The 17,199-nt window shown below is 32.9% G+C and overlaps 1 protein-coding gene across 1 annotated transcript; it reads left to right on the forward strand.

Moving 5' to 3' along the window:
* Positions 1-11,191: 11,191 nt before the first annotated feature.
* LOC142534449 (caffeic acid 3-O-methyltransferase 2-like) lies at positions 11,192-13,132 on the forward strand. Its single transcript, XM_075641323.1, has 4 exons — positions 11,192-11,642; positions 11,719-12,029; positions 12,172-12,236; positions 12,719-13,132. The coding sequence occupies exons 1-4, from the start codon at positions 11,239-11,241 to the stop codon at positions 13,007-13,009; spliced, it is 1,071 nt and encodes a 356-aa protein (XP_075497438.1). The 5' UTR covers positions 11,192-11,238; the 3' UTR covers positions 13,010-13,132.
* Positions 13,133-17,199: the final 4,067 nt, after the last annotated feature.

Here is a 17,199-nt window from a genome sequence, read left to right on the forward strand (position 1 = left end):
GTTACCACAAATTGTCTCCTTTTCTTATGAACCCGCTGATATTAGATGAGTAACAAATATCTGACAGCAAACATCAAACTGATAGCAACAATATACTCAATTTAAGTCAATTAAACCAAGAACATTTCGAAAATAAGAAAACTTATTCTCAGGCAGAGGCTTTGTAAAGATGTCTGCTGCTTGTTGATCAATAAGAACATATTCCAGACGAACGTCCTTCTTCTGCACATGATCTCTAATAAAATGGTGTCTGATATCTATGTGCTTTGTTCTGGAATGAAATACTGGATTTTGCGTGATTGATATAGCATTTGTATTGTCACAGAATATGGGTGATTCAGAAGCATGAAATCCATAGTCTTTAAGCTGTTGTTGCATCCACAATATTTGAGAACAGCAGCATCCAACAGCGAGGTATTCTGCTTCTGCAGTAGACGTAGCTATGGAAGTGTGCTTTTTACTAAACCAGGAGATCAGCCTATCACCAAGAAATTGACAAAAACCACTTGTGCTTTTTCTGTCTAGTTTACAACCTACATAATCAACATCTGAATATCCAATAAGATTAAAATATGAATCATTAGGATACCATAAGCCGACATTTTGAGTTCCCTTTAAGTACTTCAGAATACGTTTAGCAGCAATATAATGTGACTACTTAGGGTTAGATTGAAATCTAGCACAAATGCAAACAACAAACATAATATAAGGTCTACTGGCAGTAAGATATAACAGAGAACCAATAAGACCTTGATACTGAGTTATCTCTACTGGAATTCCACTATCATCCTTATCAAGTTTAGTTGATGAGCTCATTGGAGTGGAAGCAGCAGAGCATGCTTCCATGCCAAACTATTTCAGTAGCACCTTGGTATACTTAACTTGATTTATGAAAATTTCAGTATCAAGTTGCTTGATCTATAGTCCTAGGAAGAATGTTAATTCTCCCATCATGCTCATTTCAAACTAATCCTGCATTAACTCAGCAAACTTTGCACATAATTTGGGGTTAGTTGAACCAAAAATAATGTCATCAACATAAATCTGTACTAACAGAATGTGCTTATTCTTAACTATGGTAAATAGAGTCTTATCTAATGTGTCGATTGTAAAATCATGATTGACAAAAAATTGTGATAGAGTGTCATACCATGCTCTTGGTGTCTGCTTTAAAACATACAGGGCTTTGTGTAATTTAAATACATGATGAGGTAAGAAATGATCGATAAAACCTGGAGGTTGTTCAATGTAGACCTCTTCTTGCAGTAGACCATTTAGGAATGCGCTTTTCATGTCCATCTGATTAACTTTGATATTTTTGAAAGCAGCAAATGCTAAAAATATTCTGATCGCTTCAAGCCTTGCTACTGGTGCATAGGTTTCATCATAGTCTATTCCTTCTTCTTGTCTGAAACCTTGAGCTATCAGTCTTGCTTTATTTCTGACTACAGTGTCTTCTTCATTTAGCTTGTTTCTAAATACCCACCGGGTTCCAATAATGGCTTGATGAGATGGTCTGGGTACAAGAAACCAAACTTCATTTCTTTTAAATTGATTTAGCTCTTCTTGCATAGCTTCAATCCAACTGGGATCCAGAAGAGCTTTTTCAATTTTCTTTGGTTCATCCTGAGAGATAAAAGCAACATACATATATTCATTAATCATTTGCCTTCTGGTTCTCAACGGGGTTCCTGGATTACCAATAACCAAATATGGAGGATGGGATTTTCTCCAAACGAAAGGGTTTAAAGAAATTTCTTCCTTGTTTGATGTATTCGAAATAGGCTCAGCCCAAGCAGTAGCAGGTTCTGGAGTGTTCACTTCTGGTTATGGTAAATCTTGTGTCTGAACAATTGGTTCTACCAGAGGAATGTCTGGTTCTGGATTTTGAGCATCTTTAACACTAGGTTCTGTATCATGTTCACTATCCAGTTTCAGATGAATCCTATCTAACCTGTTACTTAGATTTGACACGTTAGAAATTCCAGGAGCACGGCTATCTTCATCAAAAACAACATAAACAGATTCTTCAACATTAAGAGTTCTATTATTGAAAATTCTAAAAGCTTTGCTTACTGCTGAATAACCAATAAACAGTCCAGCATCTGATTTTGAATCAAATGCAGACAAATAATTTTTACCATTGTTGTGCACAAAACATCTACAACCAAATACATGAAAGTAAGATACATGAGGCTTACTTCCTTTCCATATCTCATATGGAGTCTGATTGTGCCTTTTGTTGATCATGGTTCTATTTTGTGTGTAGCATGCTGTGTTGATTGCTTCTGCCCAGAAGCGCTGAGAGATGTCTGCATCATCTAGCATTGTTCTAGCAGCTTCTTTAAGAGTTCTGTTTCTCCTCTCAGCTACTCCATTTTGTTGAAGCGTTCTGGCAGCTGAATATTCATGATGAATGCCCTGTTCATCCAAATATAACTCAAGAATCTTGTTAGTAAACTCAGTGCCCCGATCATTTCTGATTTTAATAACAGAAACTGATTTTTCATTTTGAATCTTTTTCAGAAGCTTGATCAGGAGACTACTGGTTTGATCTTTTCTAGCAAGAAATATTACCCAAGTAAATCTGGAAAAGTCATCAACAACAAAAAGTGTATATTTCATTCCCCCTAAACTCATGATAGGGATTGGACCAAACAAGTCCATATGCAATAATTCCAAACACCTTGAAGTTGATTTAATACCTTTATTCTTGAAGCTAGATCTCACTTGCTTGCCAAGTTGACATGCAGAGCAAACATGATTCTTAACAAAGTTAATATCAGGCAAACCGTCAACTATATTTTGCTTCTTGAGTTTGTCTATTGACTTGAAGTTCAGGTGATTCAATCTCTTGTGCCATAGCCAATGTTTTATCACTAAGAGAAGCAACTAAACACGTAGGAACATTAATAGGATCTGTATTCCAAGAAACTTTGTATGTGTTGCCTTATCTTTTTCTAGTTAATACATTAGAATCATCAGAATTTTTAACTGTGCATGTGTGCTTCTGAAAAGCCACAGAATAACCATTATCACACAGTTGACTAATGCTAATCAAGTTGTAGCAAAGATTTTCAACTAATAGTACATCATTGATAGTAATGTTACCATGGATAATCTTACCCTTACCCACGGTTTTACCTTTTGAGTTATCTCCAAATGTTATCTTTGGTCAAGTATAAATTATTACTTCTGATAGTAGATTTTTCTGTCCAGTCATATGTCTGGAACATCCACTGTCCAGATACCATGTGGAGCTGTCCAATCCTTATCAGTCCTTTAGGAACCCACATTTATACAATTCTAGGTGACCTTGTACTTCGGGTATCCAAAGCGGTGTGTGCAACAGAAGGTATGCTATTTCTAATAGAATGCATCTTAGAATGTTGTTCTTCCCTTCTGTTTTTGTTGTCTGGTATGTATCTCTTCTGAACAGTTCTAGAATTATAGTGATGGTAGTTTTTAACCTTCATAGAGGATTGTCGTCCTGAGTTGAATCCTCTGCTGGATCCATAACTCTGGTGAACTCTTCCCTTAGGTTCAACATAACCCAGACCATAATGCTTCCTTCTGTTTGTCTGATCTATAGTCCTTTCAACTTGAACAGTTGGTACTTCAGGTTCATATACCACACTGGTTTCGACAAAGTGAATGAATTTCCCTTTGCCTTTATCCAGTTGTAGCTTAGTACTTGTTTCAGAAATGCTTTCATTATTGCTGAATCCGAGACCACTTCTGTCACCGGATTGCTTCTGCAACTCTTGCATCTTCTCTAAAGAAATAGAAGACTTGTTCAATGCATTTACCAGAATAGATAACTTCTGATTCTCAGACTTCATCGTTTGATAATCTGCAATAACCCTGTCATTCTCAGTTCTTAACTTACTTATTTCAACTTTTAAATCATTGCAGCTATTCTCTTGCAAACAAGCAAACTTACTGACTTGATCATTTAAGTTTTGATTTTCAGTCTTAACCTCCTCGAATGACTGAGAAAGTCTCGAGTACTCTTCCACCATGTCATGCAGTGCTTTAATCAAATCAGTTCGTGTAAATTCGTCAGAGTCAAAGTCATGTACCTCTACAGATGTCGAGGTTGGTTCAATATCTTCCATGAGACATTTGATCTCTTCTGCATCACTTTCGCAAGAATGACTCTCTGAGTCAGAGGACTCAGAACTTCCAGTTCGAACTCATAAGCTTTTAAGTCAGCGAACAAGTCATGTAGCTCCAATATTTAAAGACTCTCATAGCCATTGTTTTAACGTCCCATTCCCTGGGTAAAGCTCTCATAAGTTTGAGTGCTATCTCTCTGTTGCCATGCTCTTTGCCAAGAGCTGCTAGTTCATTAACCAAGCTACTGAAACGTTCATCAAACTCACTTAGAGTTTATCCAACTTTCATTTTGAGATTCTCAAATTTCTGCATTGTTACAGACAGTTTATTCTCTTTCGTCTGCTCATTTCCTTCACAGATTTGGATGAACTTTTCCCAAATCTCTTTAGCAGTAGAACACATCTTGATCTTGCTGAAGGTATTTTTGTCGAGGTTTTTGTAAAGAATGTCCTTCGCAACATTATCGAGATTGGCTTTCTTATTATCTTCACCAGTCCATTCACTTCTGTGCTTTTCAACCATTTGAGGCGCTCCCTCAGTAACAACAACAGTAGTGTTAGATTTTAAGATCTTCAAAGGACCATCTTGGGCTGCAAGATGAGCTTGCATCCGGATCTTCCAGTCATCAAAGTATTCTTTTGAGAACATGGAAACCTTGCTGAAATGTGCCATAACTGTTGTAAATAGAGAACAATAGAAATCTGCTCTGATACCACATGTTGAGGATCAATATGGAGTTTAGATGGGGGGGTGAATAAACTCTATTCCTTTGACGGTCGTTTATGCAAAGGGGTGCTAGAATCCTGTTAGAGATTGTAGCAAATCTTGTTCAAATGTATAACCAGCAGACCACAATATAGTGCGGAAACGATCTGATGGTTTAAGGGTGTATAATGATAAAATAGTAAGCAGTAGACGATGGTTGTTTATGGAAGTTCCAAGATGAAATCTTCTACGTATCCTCTTCTTCTGTTTCCAGAAGGTATCACTAAAAGACTTTGGTTTTTACAGTACAACACTTGTATACACCCACTTCAGTAGGACTTATCCTTTGCCTACTGAAACTCTTAGTTTCTCAACACAATCAAACCGATACAACAAGGTTCTGGAAAAGACTCTTTTCCAGTTTACAAACTCTTCTCAAATATGTAATAACGCGATAATGATTGTAGAGAGAGTAAGAAACAGTCAGCACAATATGATCTCAAAAGATCAGATAACTATTATGAAGCGTGTGCTACTTTTCTATATATTGAGCTTTAAAGATGATAAGAAAATCTAAGTGCTCAAATCAACATACGTATGTTAGAGAATAAGCTCGTAGTTTTTGGTAACTTGTAAACGTCGTTGATCTTGCGTTTATATAGAAGTCTTGAATCTAACGTCTATAAAAAAAATGGCTTCTGTGACTTCTGATAAAATCAGCTTTATTTATTGCCTAAAAGAGTTCCTGCAAAAAGCTTCAGAACAATCAGTCTTGTTTTATACCAAAATAGGTAAGGCGTATTAAATGACTTAGTTCAGCATTAATGAAGCATTTAATACTCGTACTTGGTAGAGTAACGGTAACATTTAATATAAGATCGATTGGTTCTGATTCTAGAAAAGAGTCAAGTTCTGCTTCTGTTTCTCTAAGCGAATAAGTACTCGCAGAGAACTGCTTTTGTAAAAGCGATAGGGGAACTACTGGTTTTATACTAACTACTGCTTTAAACTATCTTCAGGTTTTTATTCACACGATCTACTGGTTTTGACTATCATCACCACAATTAAATTAAGTCTATCAAAATCTTTTTTTTCCATGGATTCTGATATCATATTAGTTTAAATCCATTCTAGTATCTGATTCTTATTTTAGACAAGTGAAATACTATTATATGGTCCACCAATTTATCGAACTTTTTCAACTTGATCTGAACTCTTTTTTCATAGTTAGATTGATAGTCGTCTGGGCTGATGAGAGGGGTTCAGTTGGTTCAATCAAAAAACTTTCCCTTAGATATCAGATCAATCTGAGTCAGACCATATCTGTCACGCCCCGGAACAGAGACGTGCCATCGGCGTTGTTTAACAATTTAAAATCGTGTAACAACAAGCCACGTAGTACATCAAATAGCCAAAAGTCAGTCTATTACATAAATCAATAATCGTCTTTACAATGCGATTACAACGAAATGCGGAAGCGTAAAATAACTAAAAGATAGAATGACAGGACTGGTCTTGAATTGGTTTGGCTTCATCACCATCCCCAAAAATATTCTTGTTCTTTATCTTTGATTTGTTCCTCTTTTGTATCTGGGGTGGGAATGTAAGGGATGATTATTTGGTAAATACTCAGTAAATAGGGGTCGATCGGGCATAACAAATATCAAGGTTAGAATTATACGAATACATTATCATAATTTCAATCATAAGGATGTTGAATCGAATACGAATTAGATACAAAAATAGCACTGAAAATCATCTCATTTCAATGGTTTACTTATCAGTCCCCTATATGTTACTTCTCTAAGGGGCGAGGCCAAAAGAATGGTTATTATATCCCACCGCATCAGGGTCTTAAACAAAACATATCAAATATCAGAATTTCCTTGCCATTTCTAATTCGAATATTTACAGTGCATTTCAAATATTTCAAACATGCTTTCAAATATTATACTAATATCAACAACAAATTTTCAAAAACTTTCATAACAAATAGGAACAAATATATATCATGTTGTACGTAAAAGTATAGTAAAAGCCCACTTACTTGATGATAGTCTTCAAAGATTTGTGGGAAAGACAACTAAAATTCAGACACGAAAGCTGCTGGACTGCGTCGAACCGGACAAGAATTCGGCTGCTGCGGTGCTTCGAAAATGGACTAGAACGAGTTGCTGAAATGCTGCTGGAAGGTGTGATTTATCCTACCCTTTGGCTACTATTTATAGGCTCATGGAAGGGAGGTGAAAATGCTACCGTTACAACCATGTTTATGGCATTCTTAATGGCCTTAAACACCATTAACATGTTGTTATGACTCTTCAAATTCTTCTTTGAATTCATGACTAGAATGTGTTTTTAATTCATGGCTTTGTGTGTTAATTCTTTGGGTCTTCACATCCTTCCCACCTTATGAGGAGTTTCGTCCTCGAAACTTTGCTATACTCGATCCTCAATGAGATAAGGGTATTGTTCTCGCATCTTTTCTTTCAATTCCCAAGTAGCTTCTTTTTCGGTGTGATTGGACCATTGTACTTTGACGATGTCATGTCAGCATTTTCTCCCGCCATATCCATATTTTTCGGTATCATATCAGCACTCCGACGAAATAAGATTGAAAAAAAAAACAAAATTATTGTACCAAAACCAAAATTTGAATATTTAATGGACCAAAATTGTTTTCCCAAAAAGTTAATTTATACATCCGTTGTGGCTAAACCTACAACTCAGGTGGTGTGTTTCCATTATTTTCCTTGCACGCAGATACCAAAGAAGGATGTGAAACAAATAGCAGAATTTTACCTGCCCACATACAAGTGAAGCTTATCGCCATCCCCAAGAATCAACTAAATGGCATATCTCAAACGGAGGCACAATGCTCGATTAATCGTGGGAGAGAAGAAAAACCGGAAGTCATGGAGATGAAATAGACTCAATAAAGTTTTAAGTTATTGATGGAAACATAATAAACAGGTATTGATGGAAATTAATCCAGATTTGAAATATCCATACATGTCCTCCTTATGGTAAAATTTTACGTATGTAATGTCTTTTGATTTATACTGGCAACGTGACAATTATAGATAATTTCACAATTGTGAAAAAATGCCCATTTCCCATCCGTATACATTTATAGATATATCTATAGAAAATTAATATTTCAAAATTAATATATGTGATGGAGTTTTGCCAAACTCCACCACTCTTGGAGGATGTTGCAAATTAATTTGCAGCGTTTGCCAAAATGGACAGAGGACGCTAGCCTTTTAATTTTTTAATCATTATTATTTTATATAAAACTTTGAAACATCTCTCGTTTTTTTAAAAAAGGACTTATGACAACAACAAAAAAAATGAGAGTTGAAGATTTCGATAATTTAAAAGATATCCTTAAAATAGTGGATCAATCATTTTTTTAAAAATTCTTTATTTATAAAATCTGATGTAATTTACCTTTTTTAAAAAAATTATTTTTAAACAATTTTAAATATACGTTGATTTATTTTTAAAAAATAAAAAATTTGTGCATGTGTGTCCATCACCTTTAAAAAAATAAAATAAAGTTAACCAACACATATTTAAATAAATAAAAAATACTTTGATTCATAAAACATTCCATCATTTTAAGGCGATCTATCTTTCAAATTATCGAACTTAAACTTCAACTCTCATTTTTGAAATGTGGTCTCATGTTTCATGTTTTTAAATAAGAGATGTGTCCAAGTTCTAAAAGAATAAATGAAAAAAATTTTAAAAAAATTTGTTAGTTTAGTTTTCAAAAAAATAAATAAAGGTGCATGTGTATTGGTCCGATTATTTTTATTTTATTTTTACTAGTAATGTTGTTAATAAAAAAATAATGATAGTTGGAATATGCAAATTCTTGAATTTTCGTATGAAAAATCTTGAATTTGTGCTCTTTTTATTTTTGTAAAACAAATTATTTATTCATTTTAATATACGTTGATTTAGTTTTCAAAAAAATTAAAGGAAGTGTGTGTTTCGATCAACTTATTTTTTATTTTTAAAAACTAATGAATTTGAGTTCAAACTTCCAATTTTTGCATGTGGATTAATTTGAAACATAGATAGGAATGACAACTTTCCCCACGGGTTTGGGGCCCCGCGGGGAAAGCCTGAAACGGGGATGAGGATCCCCGAATTTTTCGGGTTTGGTTTCGGGTTCGGAGATTTAAAAAAATCCCCGATGTAATTCGAGCGGGTATGAGATTACTATCCTCATCTCCGAAATCCCCGAACCCGCCCCGAAAATAATATCAATAATAAAATAATAGTATTATTAATATTAATAATATAATAATAATATTATTTTTAAAAATATTAATAATCTTATTATTATTAATATTGATATTGATATTAATATTAATATTAATATTATCTCTAATAATAATAGATAATAATAAGTTTTGATTTGAGAAAAATCTCCAAATTCGTCATCGTCTTACCATAATAATATTTTTGAAACGGGGATAGGGACGGGGATGAGAATTTGATCCCTGAAGTTTCGGGTTTGGGGATTCCCCGAACCCGAAAAAGCGGGGATTGAGACGGATATGGGGGTGATGATGGAATTCGGGGATGGGGGTGGGGATGGGGATGGCAAACCCGTCCCGGTTCATTGCCATCCCTAAACATAGATCATCTTAAAATGGTGAACCAGTCAAATATTTAAAAAAAAAACATATTTTTAAAATATTAAGCTATTTATCTTCCGAAAAAATTTATATTCTTTCAATTTTTTTTAAATTTCTTTTATTTATTTTAATATGTGTTGGTTTAATTTTCAAAATATTAAAAGAAAGTATGTGTGTGTAGGTCTACTTATTTTTTATTTTAATTTTTTTCTAATAATAATAATAATAATGATAATAAATATTTTTTTAAAATATAAAAAGAACACAAATTTAAGAGTTTTTCGTACAAAAATTCAAGAATTTGCATATTCCAACTATTATTATTATGATAATTATTACTAAAATAAAATTAAAATAAGCGGATCCATACACATACACTTTTCTTTACTTTTTCGAAAACTAACCAACGCATTTTTTAAGAGTAAGTCTCTTATGAGACGGTTTCACGAATCTTTATCTGTGAGACGGGTCAACCCTACCGATATTCAAAATAAAAGTAATACTCTTAGCATAAAAAATAATACTTTCTCATGATGACCCAAATAAGAGACCCGTCTCACAAAATGCGATCCGTAAGACTGTCTCACACAAGTTTTTGCTTTTTTTCAATTGTTCTTCATCATTATTATTGTTTTTTTAGAACTAACGTCACACGTCTCTTATTTTAAAAAATAAGATGTCAGGATCAAGATAGGAAATTTAGAGGAGGTGAATAAATTTTCTTTCATAGCTTTATTGTGTTAACAATGCTGAAACTTTCTTCGTATCATACGAGTATCCACTGTGCGGAAGAAGACTTATTGAAACTGATTTGAACAAAAGCCTATTTAGTTGGATGGTTAATAAAAGGTAGACTGAATGATAAACGAACGCATAGATGCTTATGGATGTTCGGAGAATTTAATACTCCTACGTCTTCTCTCCATTTCTTGATTTTATAATAATTGGAATTTTTATATTTAAAAAATTTAACATAAACTTTTCTTATAGACCAGATATATAAATTAATGGGAACCGTAGTAGCCAGTAATTTATAATAAATTAGTGTTCCATGGCACATGATACATGTCATATTAACTTTTTTTCTTTGATAATTTGGTGTAAAATACATATATTATTTTATTAGAATATGATATTTATAGATTACTGATTAGATAAAATTTACTAAGATATTTTGAATTTTTAGATAAATTATAGATAAATTGGAGAAAAATCCGAAAAAATAGAGAGACATATAAAAATTACTAATAAACGTACACCAACAAAATTAACTAACAAATATTACGAATAAAAAAATGTAAAAAACTTTTGTACCACATCAACATATCAAATTTAGTTAATATGATACGTTAAAGTATAATAATATATATAATATAGATTATGACTTAGACAGCAAAATGCATGCAGCTCTCTTGGGTGGCATGGATTTCAGGGAATGTGTCCTAACTAAAACGTAATTTGACCAACGATTAATGATATCCGGCCTATTCTATAACAAATAAACAAATATATACACCATTCATACATATATGTTAATTTCCCTGATGCAACGATTATATATATATATATATATATATATATATTAATGCAAAAAAAATTAATTTTGATTAAAACAATATGGCTTAATTTTATTTATATTATATGAAAAAAACAATTTATAGCAATTACTACAAACTAAGCTACTATAAATATGTTTGTCTCTGCATATGCACACTCCTACCCAAAGTGTAGCTTCTTGTTCTCAATCTTTTCAGGAAAAATGAATACAAAAATGGAGGTTGCACAAGGGGACGAGGCTTCTTTCTTATTCGCCATGCAACTAGCCTCTTTTTCAGTGCTACCTAATGTCCTCAAAGTGGCGCTGGAGCTCGACCTCCTTGAACTCATGAAGAATAAGGGGCCCGACGCCTTTATTTCACCAAGAGAACTCGCCGCGAAAATTCCCACCAACAATCCAGAGGCGCATAACATGGTGGACAGAATCCTCCGCCTGCTTGCGAGCTATTCTATTTTAAATTGTCGAGTGAAAACCCTGCCTGATGGCAGCGTTGAGCGGCTGTATTCCTTGGCTCCGGTCTGCAAGTTCTACACCAAGAATGATGATGGAGTTTCTCTAGCCCCTTTGTTGATCATGAGCCTAGACAGGGTTTACTTGGAGACTTGGCAAGTATCAACTACATTCCAACCTCTACACGTACTATATGTGTGCATGTGTAATCATTAATAATTGTATGTGTAGGTACCACCTGAAAGATGCAATTCTCGAGGGGGGACTTCCTGTTGAAAAAGTATATAAAATGAGCACATTCGAGTATCACGCCACAGATCCAAGATTTAACAAGGGTTTTAATATAGCAATGTCCAATTTTTCGACAATGTTGATGAAAAGAATTGTAGATACGTACGAGGGATTCAAGGGTCTGAGGACTTTGGTCGATGTTGGAGGTGGAATCGGTGGTTCCCTGCGCATGATCCTATCCAAGAATCCAACTATAAAGGGCATTAATTTTGATTTGCCCCACGTTATTCGAGACGCACCATCTTTTGCAAGTATGTGAAATATTTGTGTTGGTTCTTTGTAATGTATTTTAAATCGGTTCCATTGAAATATTTGTGTTTGGAGCTCGCTTTTTAATTTAATTTGATGGTTTACGTGAAACTTAAACTTGGCCGACCTTTTTGTATTGATCAGGCATGGAGCACATGGGTGGAGACATGTTCGTTAGTGTTCCGAAAGGCGAAGCCATTATCATGAAGGTGAAATTGTTTTCATCATATAATATATGTGCGTGTTTGTGTATGTATATGTATATGTATATTCATCATTTTGTTAGCCTTCTAAATTGTTCAGCAATAATGATAATAATAATAAATGCTACACCTAAGTCATGTATGTGGAAGCGTGACTATAAAATAAACCTTTATAACAACTACTTTATATATGTTATTGTCTTTACGAAATGCTTAACTGATGCTATTATAGAAATTCATTGTAAACATCGCCAGCTCTTTTTTTTTTCCCTTTTCAATGTGGCAATATAGTGGCATTATAAGAAAAATATATTTTATTCAATACATATAATTAAACCGTTGTTCACGTTAGTTTTCCACCCGTTTTAAAAAAAGGAATGCTTTTTCATAATTTTTGATTCCCAATAGTTTCTTACAACTTTGTAATAATATTTTTATGATTATTTTCTTATTAGACTGATTCAATTCTTTTTTTACCGAATCCACAGTGGATTCTTCATGACTGGAGCGATACGAATTGCATAAAAATACTGAAGAGATGCCATGAAGCACTTCCAAATAACGGAAAAATCATCGTTGTGGAGCATATCCTTTCAGAGACCCCAGCAGAAGATTTTAAATGTAATTTGCAATCTGACATGGTTATGCTAGCATTTAGTCCCGGTGGTAAGGAGAGGACAGAAAATGAATTTCATGCATTGGCGAAGCAAGCAGGATTCAAAGAATCTCGAACAGTTTGTTGTGTTCTCCCACTCTGGATCATGGAGTTTTATAAATAAATATAAAAAGAAATATTGAGTAGCTAAAGATAATTACCGTTTTATAATAAAACTTTAGGCTTGCTATGACTTTTCTCCTAAAGATAATTACCGTTTTATAATAAAACTTTAGGCTTGCTACGACCCTTTTCTCTTTTACTCCTGTTAACATGCAAAAACTAATGGATAAATAATTGACGGCGTGTACACTGTGCTGGTGTTAAATAATGATCAATCTAGCTTATTGATCTCCCCTTAAATTCATTATGTATTTTGAATCGCATGCATATCGGCGATAAGTTCAACTTGAAGAATAAATTATATTTAGCTTCATCTAATGCCCGCCAGTTGTTTATTTATGCAATAAATTAAGACCAATATCTTTTTATTTTCCTAATAACAAAAATAATGTAAACAAAAAATTATGACTAATTTCAACTGCATATATAAATTAAAATCGGATTTAAGTTATTGCAATTGCATAAAAGCGTCCACTGTAAGTAGGCGTCTCTTCCTTACTTACACATATTAGGATAATGTATTATTTCAAATTATTGCAATAATAATTATTAATCTTTAACAAGTGTTTGTTCCTAGACCGAAAGGTCATGGACTCTCTCGCCTTTATGGTATGACTCCCCTGACCAATTTTCCTGTTATACAGATTCTACTTCATAACAATAGCATAATCAGACATTTTCTCACTTCAAATATCTTTTCCTTATGGATCTAGCATCTATTTAATTTATCTTTTGATTATATGCTTCCTCAGTTTCTTTGCTGATCCAATAATGGTTTTAAATCTGAGAAATTCGCATTCGTAAAGACCATAGGGTGAAACAAATCTTTACCAATGACCATGTTTTTTTTTTTTTTGTGGCATGTGAGAATCATCTTGTTGATTTTCTCTTGAAAAATATTCTTAAAAGTACAATAAACTAGAGTGACATGATTAAACGAATCATAATGCTTATATTATATTTTTCTTTTCGACTCCTCTTTGAATGTTTGTACCCCATGACATATGTTTCAATATTTACTATATGAAAGCCGGCCACTATTAGTCACATCTTTGTATAATCTAGGATGATAAAGACGATTAGTAACAACATGCATATGGTTCCTTGATTGCTTTCATTTCCAATGTCGTTCCCTAGCACATTGATTGATTCATCTTACCAGGCATCTCATCCCTTCTTTCATTGTGTTGTGAACCCTTCCTCTTGTTTGAGGAGCATAAATTTTTTGGTTGTGAAGTACACCAACCTTTAAAATCCTTGAACATGGTTATATATGGATTTTTTTTGTTACTCCCTCGACTCACCTCTTTGTTAATTGTATTATTACCATCTTTTACGAAAACATTTTGGTTTTTCAATAAATTCAGGGTATTTTGAATATTTTTAAACATAATTTAAATTTTCTAAACTAGCTAATATAATTAGATAAATACCAATATGAATATAGATATTAATCACTTCACATTGTAAAGTATGATAACATCATTACAAATATCACATAAAAATAGATAAATATCAATATGTACACATATATTTAACTAGATTTGATATAATACGAACACAAAATCAAATAATATATACATATGTATAATAAAAATAATATATTTATGAAATTGGTTTACTTAGGATTTTTTTCTGCAAAACTTTGAACCAAACTAATTTTTTGATTTGGTGAATTTTATATAATGTGATCGATTAAATATCAAATCGATTTGGATTGGTTTGATTTCTGCTTACCCCTACTTTAAAAACAAACAATATTTTTAGCAAATGGCATATCTATGTGCGTTATATAACATGTATGACATAATTTTTTAACATATAATAATTAAGTGGGCAATAAAAGAATATGAAATATAACTCCTAGGAAGATTGGCTACCTTTTAGTATGAAAAATGAACAAACAAATATTTACCAACCAAAAGTTTTTCTAAAAATAAAATAAAATTTATCGATCTTTAAAAATTCAAAAATATATGAACAAGTATAAAATAAAAAATCTGAAAAAGTATCAAACAAAATGAAAAACCGAAATGTATCTGTTGGGTTGAGAAACACAAGCAATCATGATTTCGATGATAACAAAATTTGTTATTTGACTTTTTAATATATTACTCAAGTGTCAAGTTGTTAGTTCAAGTGGGAAGCTGAAATTTGAAATAAAAAAAGATTAAAATATGGCGAGCTGCTGTGTTTTGATGATATCTCATAGCTCAGTGATGAAAATGACAAACCACTAAAACGACCGAATAGAGAACTCAATTTTCCACAAGTCCTACTTCACAAAATCTAAGTAAGTTCAGATATTATCTAGGCGAAATATTAGTCGTAAGATCGACCTGACAGAAATAGAAACAACAATCAGCTCAGTCTGACCAGTTATGGTACATTGGTAATATCTCTAAGCTCAGTTATTCAAATGGAACTATTCAGTATGAGTTATGAAGATTATAAAATGAATAAAAATCATCTTAACAAGTCAAAAGTATAAATCAAATAAAAATAATAATAAACCATAATGAATTTGATGATTCTGCACTGAATAAAGAACATGTTCTAGATTACTAATTGTCTGATCTGTTGTGAATATCTATCTCATAAGAACTTGAAATTGTGTGATTCTTGATTCCATGGAAAGCCAAGAGAAATGCTACAACTTTTATGTTTATCACTTTGCCCAAAAATCGATGAATCAAGAGTTTTATTCAAAAGAACAGAACATCTCGACTTAATCAGCTTGACTTGGTTCAGCTCAAGTCAAAGCAAAGAGATCGGACCAGGTCAAACCAAGCTGATATGATGGCATATCAGATCAGACCATCAACAACCTAGTTTCGCAAAATGGCCAGAAATACGAATGTGACTGTTGCAATATCTGAATCTGTACACAACATTTCCAAACGGTCATATTCTTTTATCTAAAATCTATATCACTATTGGAGGCCGTGAATACAACATATTGGAGATCAAATACAAATTTTGGAATGAGATTCAAATCATGGGCATTCTACATTAGCTAAAATGAGAGCAAACATAAGTGTGACTATACATTTGATATATACATACAATGAAAAATTCCTCACACACAATCACTAACACATACACATGAGAGTGGAGCATCAAAGTTTAGATGAATGAATATTAACAAAAAGACATTAAAGATTGTATTTGTAGTCTTGACACAAAAAACGTTAAATATTATGCGGATTGTGAGTTTACAACCTGCAATCGAGTGTGCTAGGAGTTTTAATTAAACAATAGATAAGTCTTAAGTTGAAATGAGTTTGTACAAAAAGTTGTATTGTCGCGTATTTTCCGCTGACAACTGCACGGTTGTCAAGTTTTAATAAAAGAGAGTAAAGTATCGTTCCCAGGATGAGTGTATATATAAAAATATATCAGTGCTTGTAGTTAAAATAGTCACTACTTTATCTAGAAGAATAAATTAAAGGTTGGTTTACTTAAAACGAATTAATTGTAAATAAATAGTAATCGAATAACCGAAGTGAGAAAATATCAATGATAGAAAATATCTAGAGGAGCAATTTCACTTAGTTTTCACGATAACTATTCCCGGTTGACTGTATATTCATGAATTCCATTCGTTCAATAGCCAAGAACATTTAATTATTTTATTCCCTTTCCCAAGTGACGAATAAATTGTATCATTCAAACTTAGACCCAAACATTCCTAAAAAAATAGAAGTTTAGATGATATAAGAAAACAATGATCTTATCTAGGCCTCGCTAAAGTTATACGCCTTCCGAACGATATAAACATTTAACGATGTCTCCATAATTCTAGTCCCTCTATCGAGTTTTAGAATTAATATGATAACAAACAATTTACGGCTAGTAAATTGAAATCGATAAGAACTAGGAAACACAATTAAACCAAAAGGAATTCAATCATATAAACAACTAAGTCAAAATTATCGTGTCAACAAAGCTACATCGTCCTCTAGAATTGAAAAGTTAGTGCATAATGAAATCTAAAAAAAACAAAGCATGTTTGAAGATTTAGACATCTCAACACAAGAATTAAAAAAGGTGAAAGATTAGATAACAAATCAAAAGTGGCGTCTTTGTCCTCAGATTCGTCGTTGAGATCAATCCTCGCGTTCCAATTTGTCTCCAATGTGTGCTCTCGTCTCTCATGTCCTTTCTCTCCCAAAAAATGGTTGCCCTCTC

The sequence above is a fragment of the Primulina tabacum genome, unplaced genomic scaffold (genome assembly GCF_025594145.1).
Source record: "Primulina tabacum isolate GXHZ01 unplaced genomic scaffold, ASM2559414v2 Contig522, whole genome shotgun sequence".
Classification (NCBI taxonomy): domain Eukaryota; kingdom Viridiplantae; phylum Streptophyta; class Magnoliopsida; order Lamiales; family Gesneriaceae; genus Primulina; species Primulina tabacum.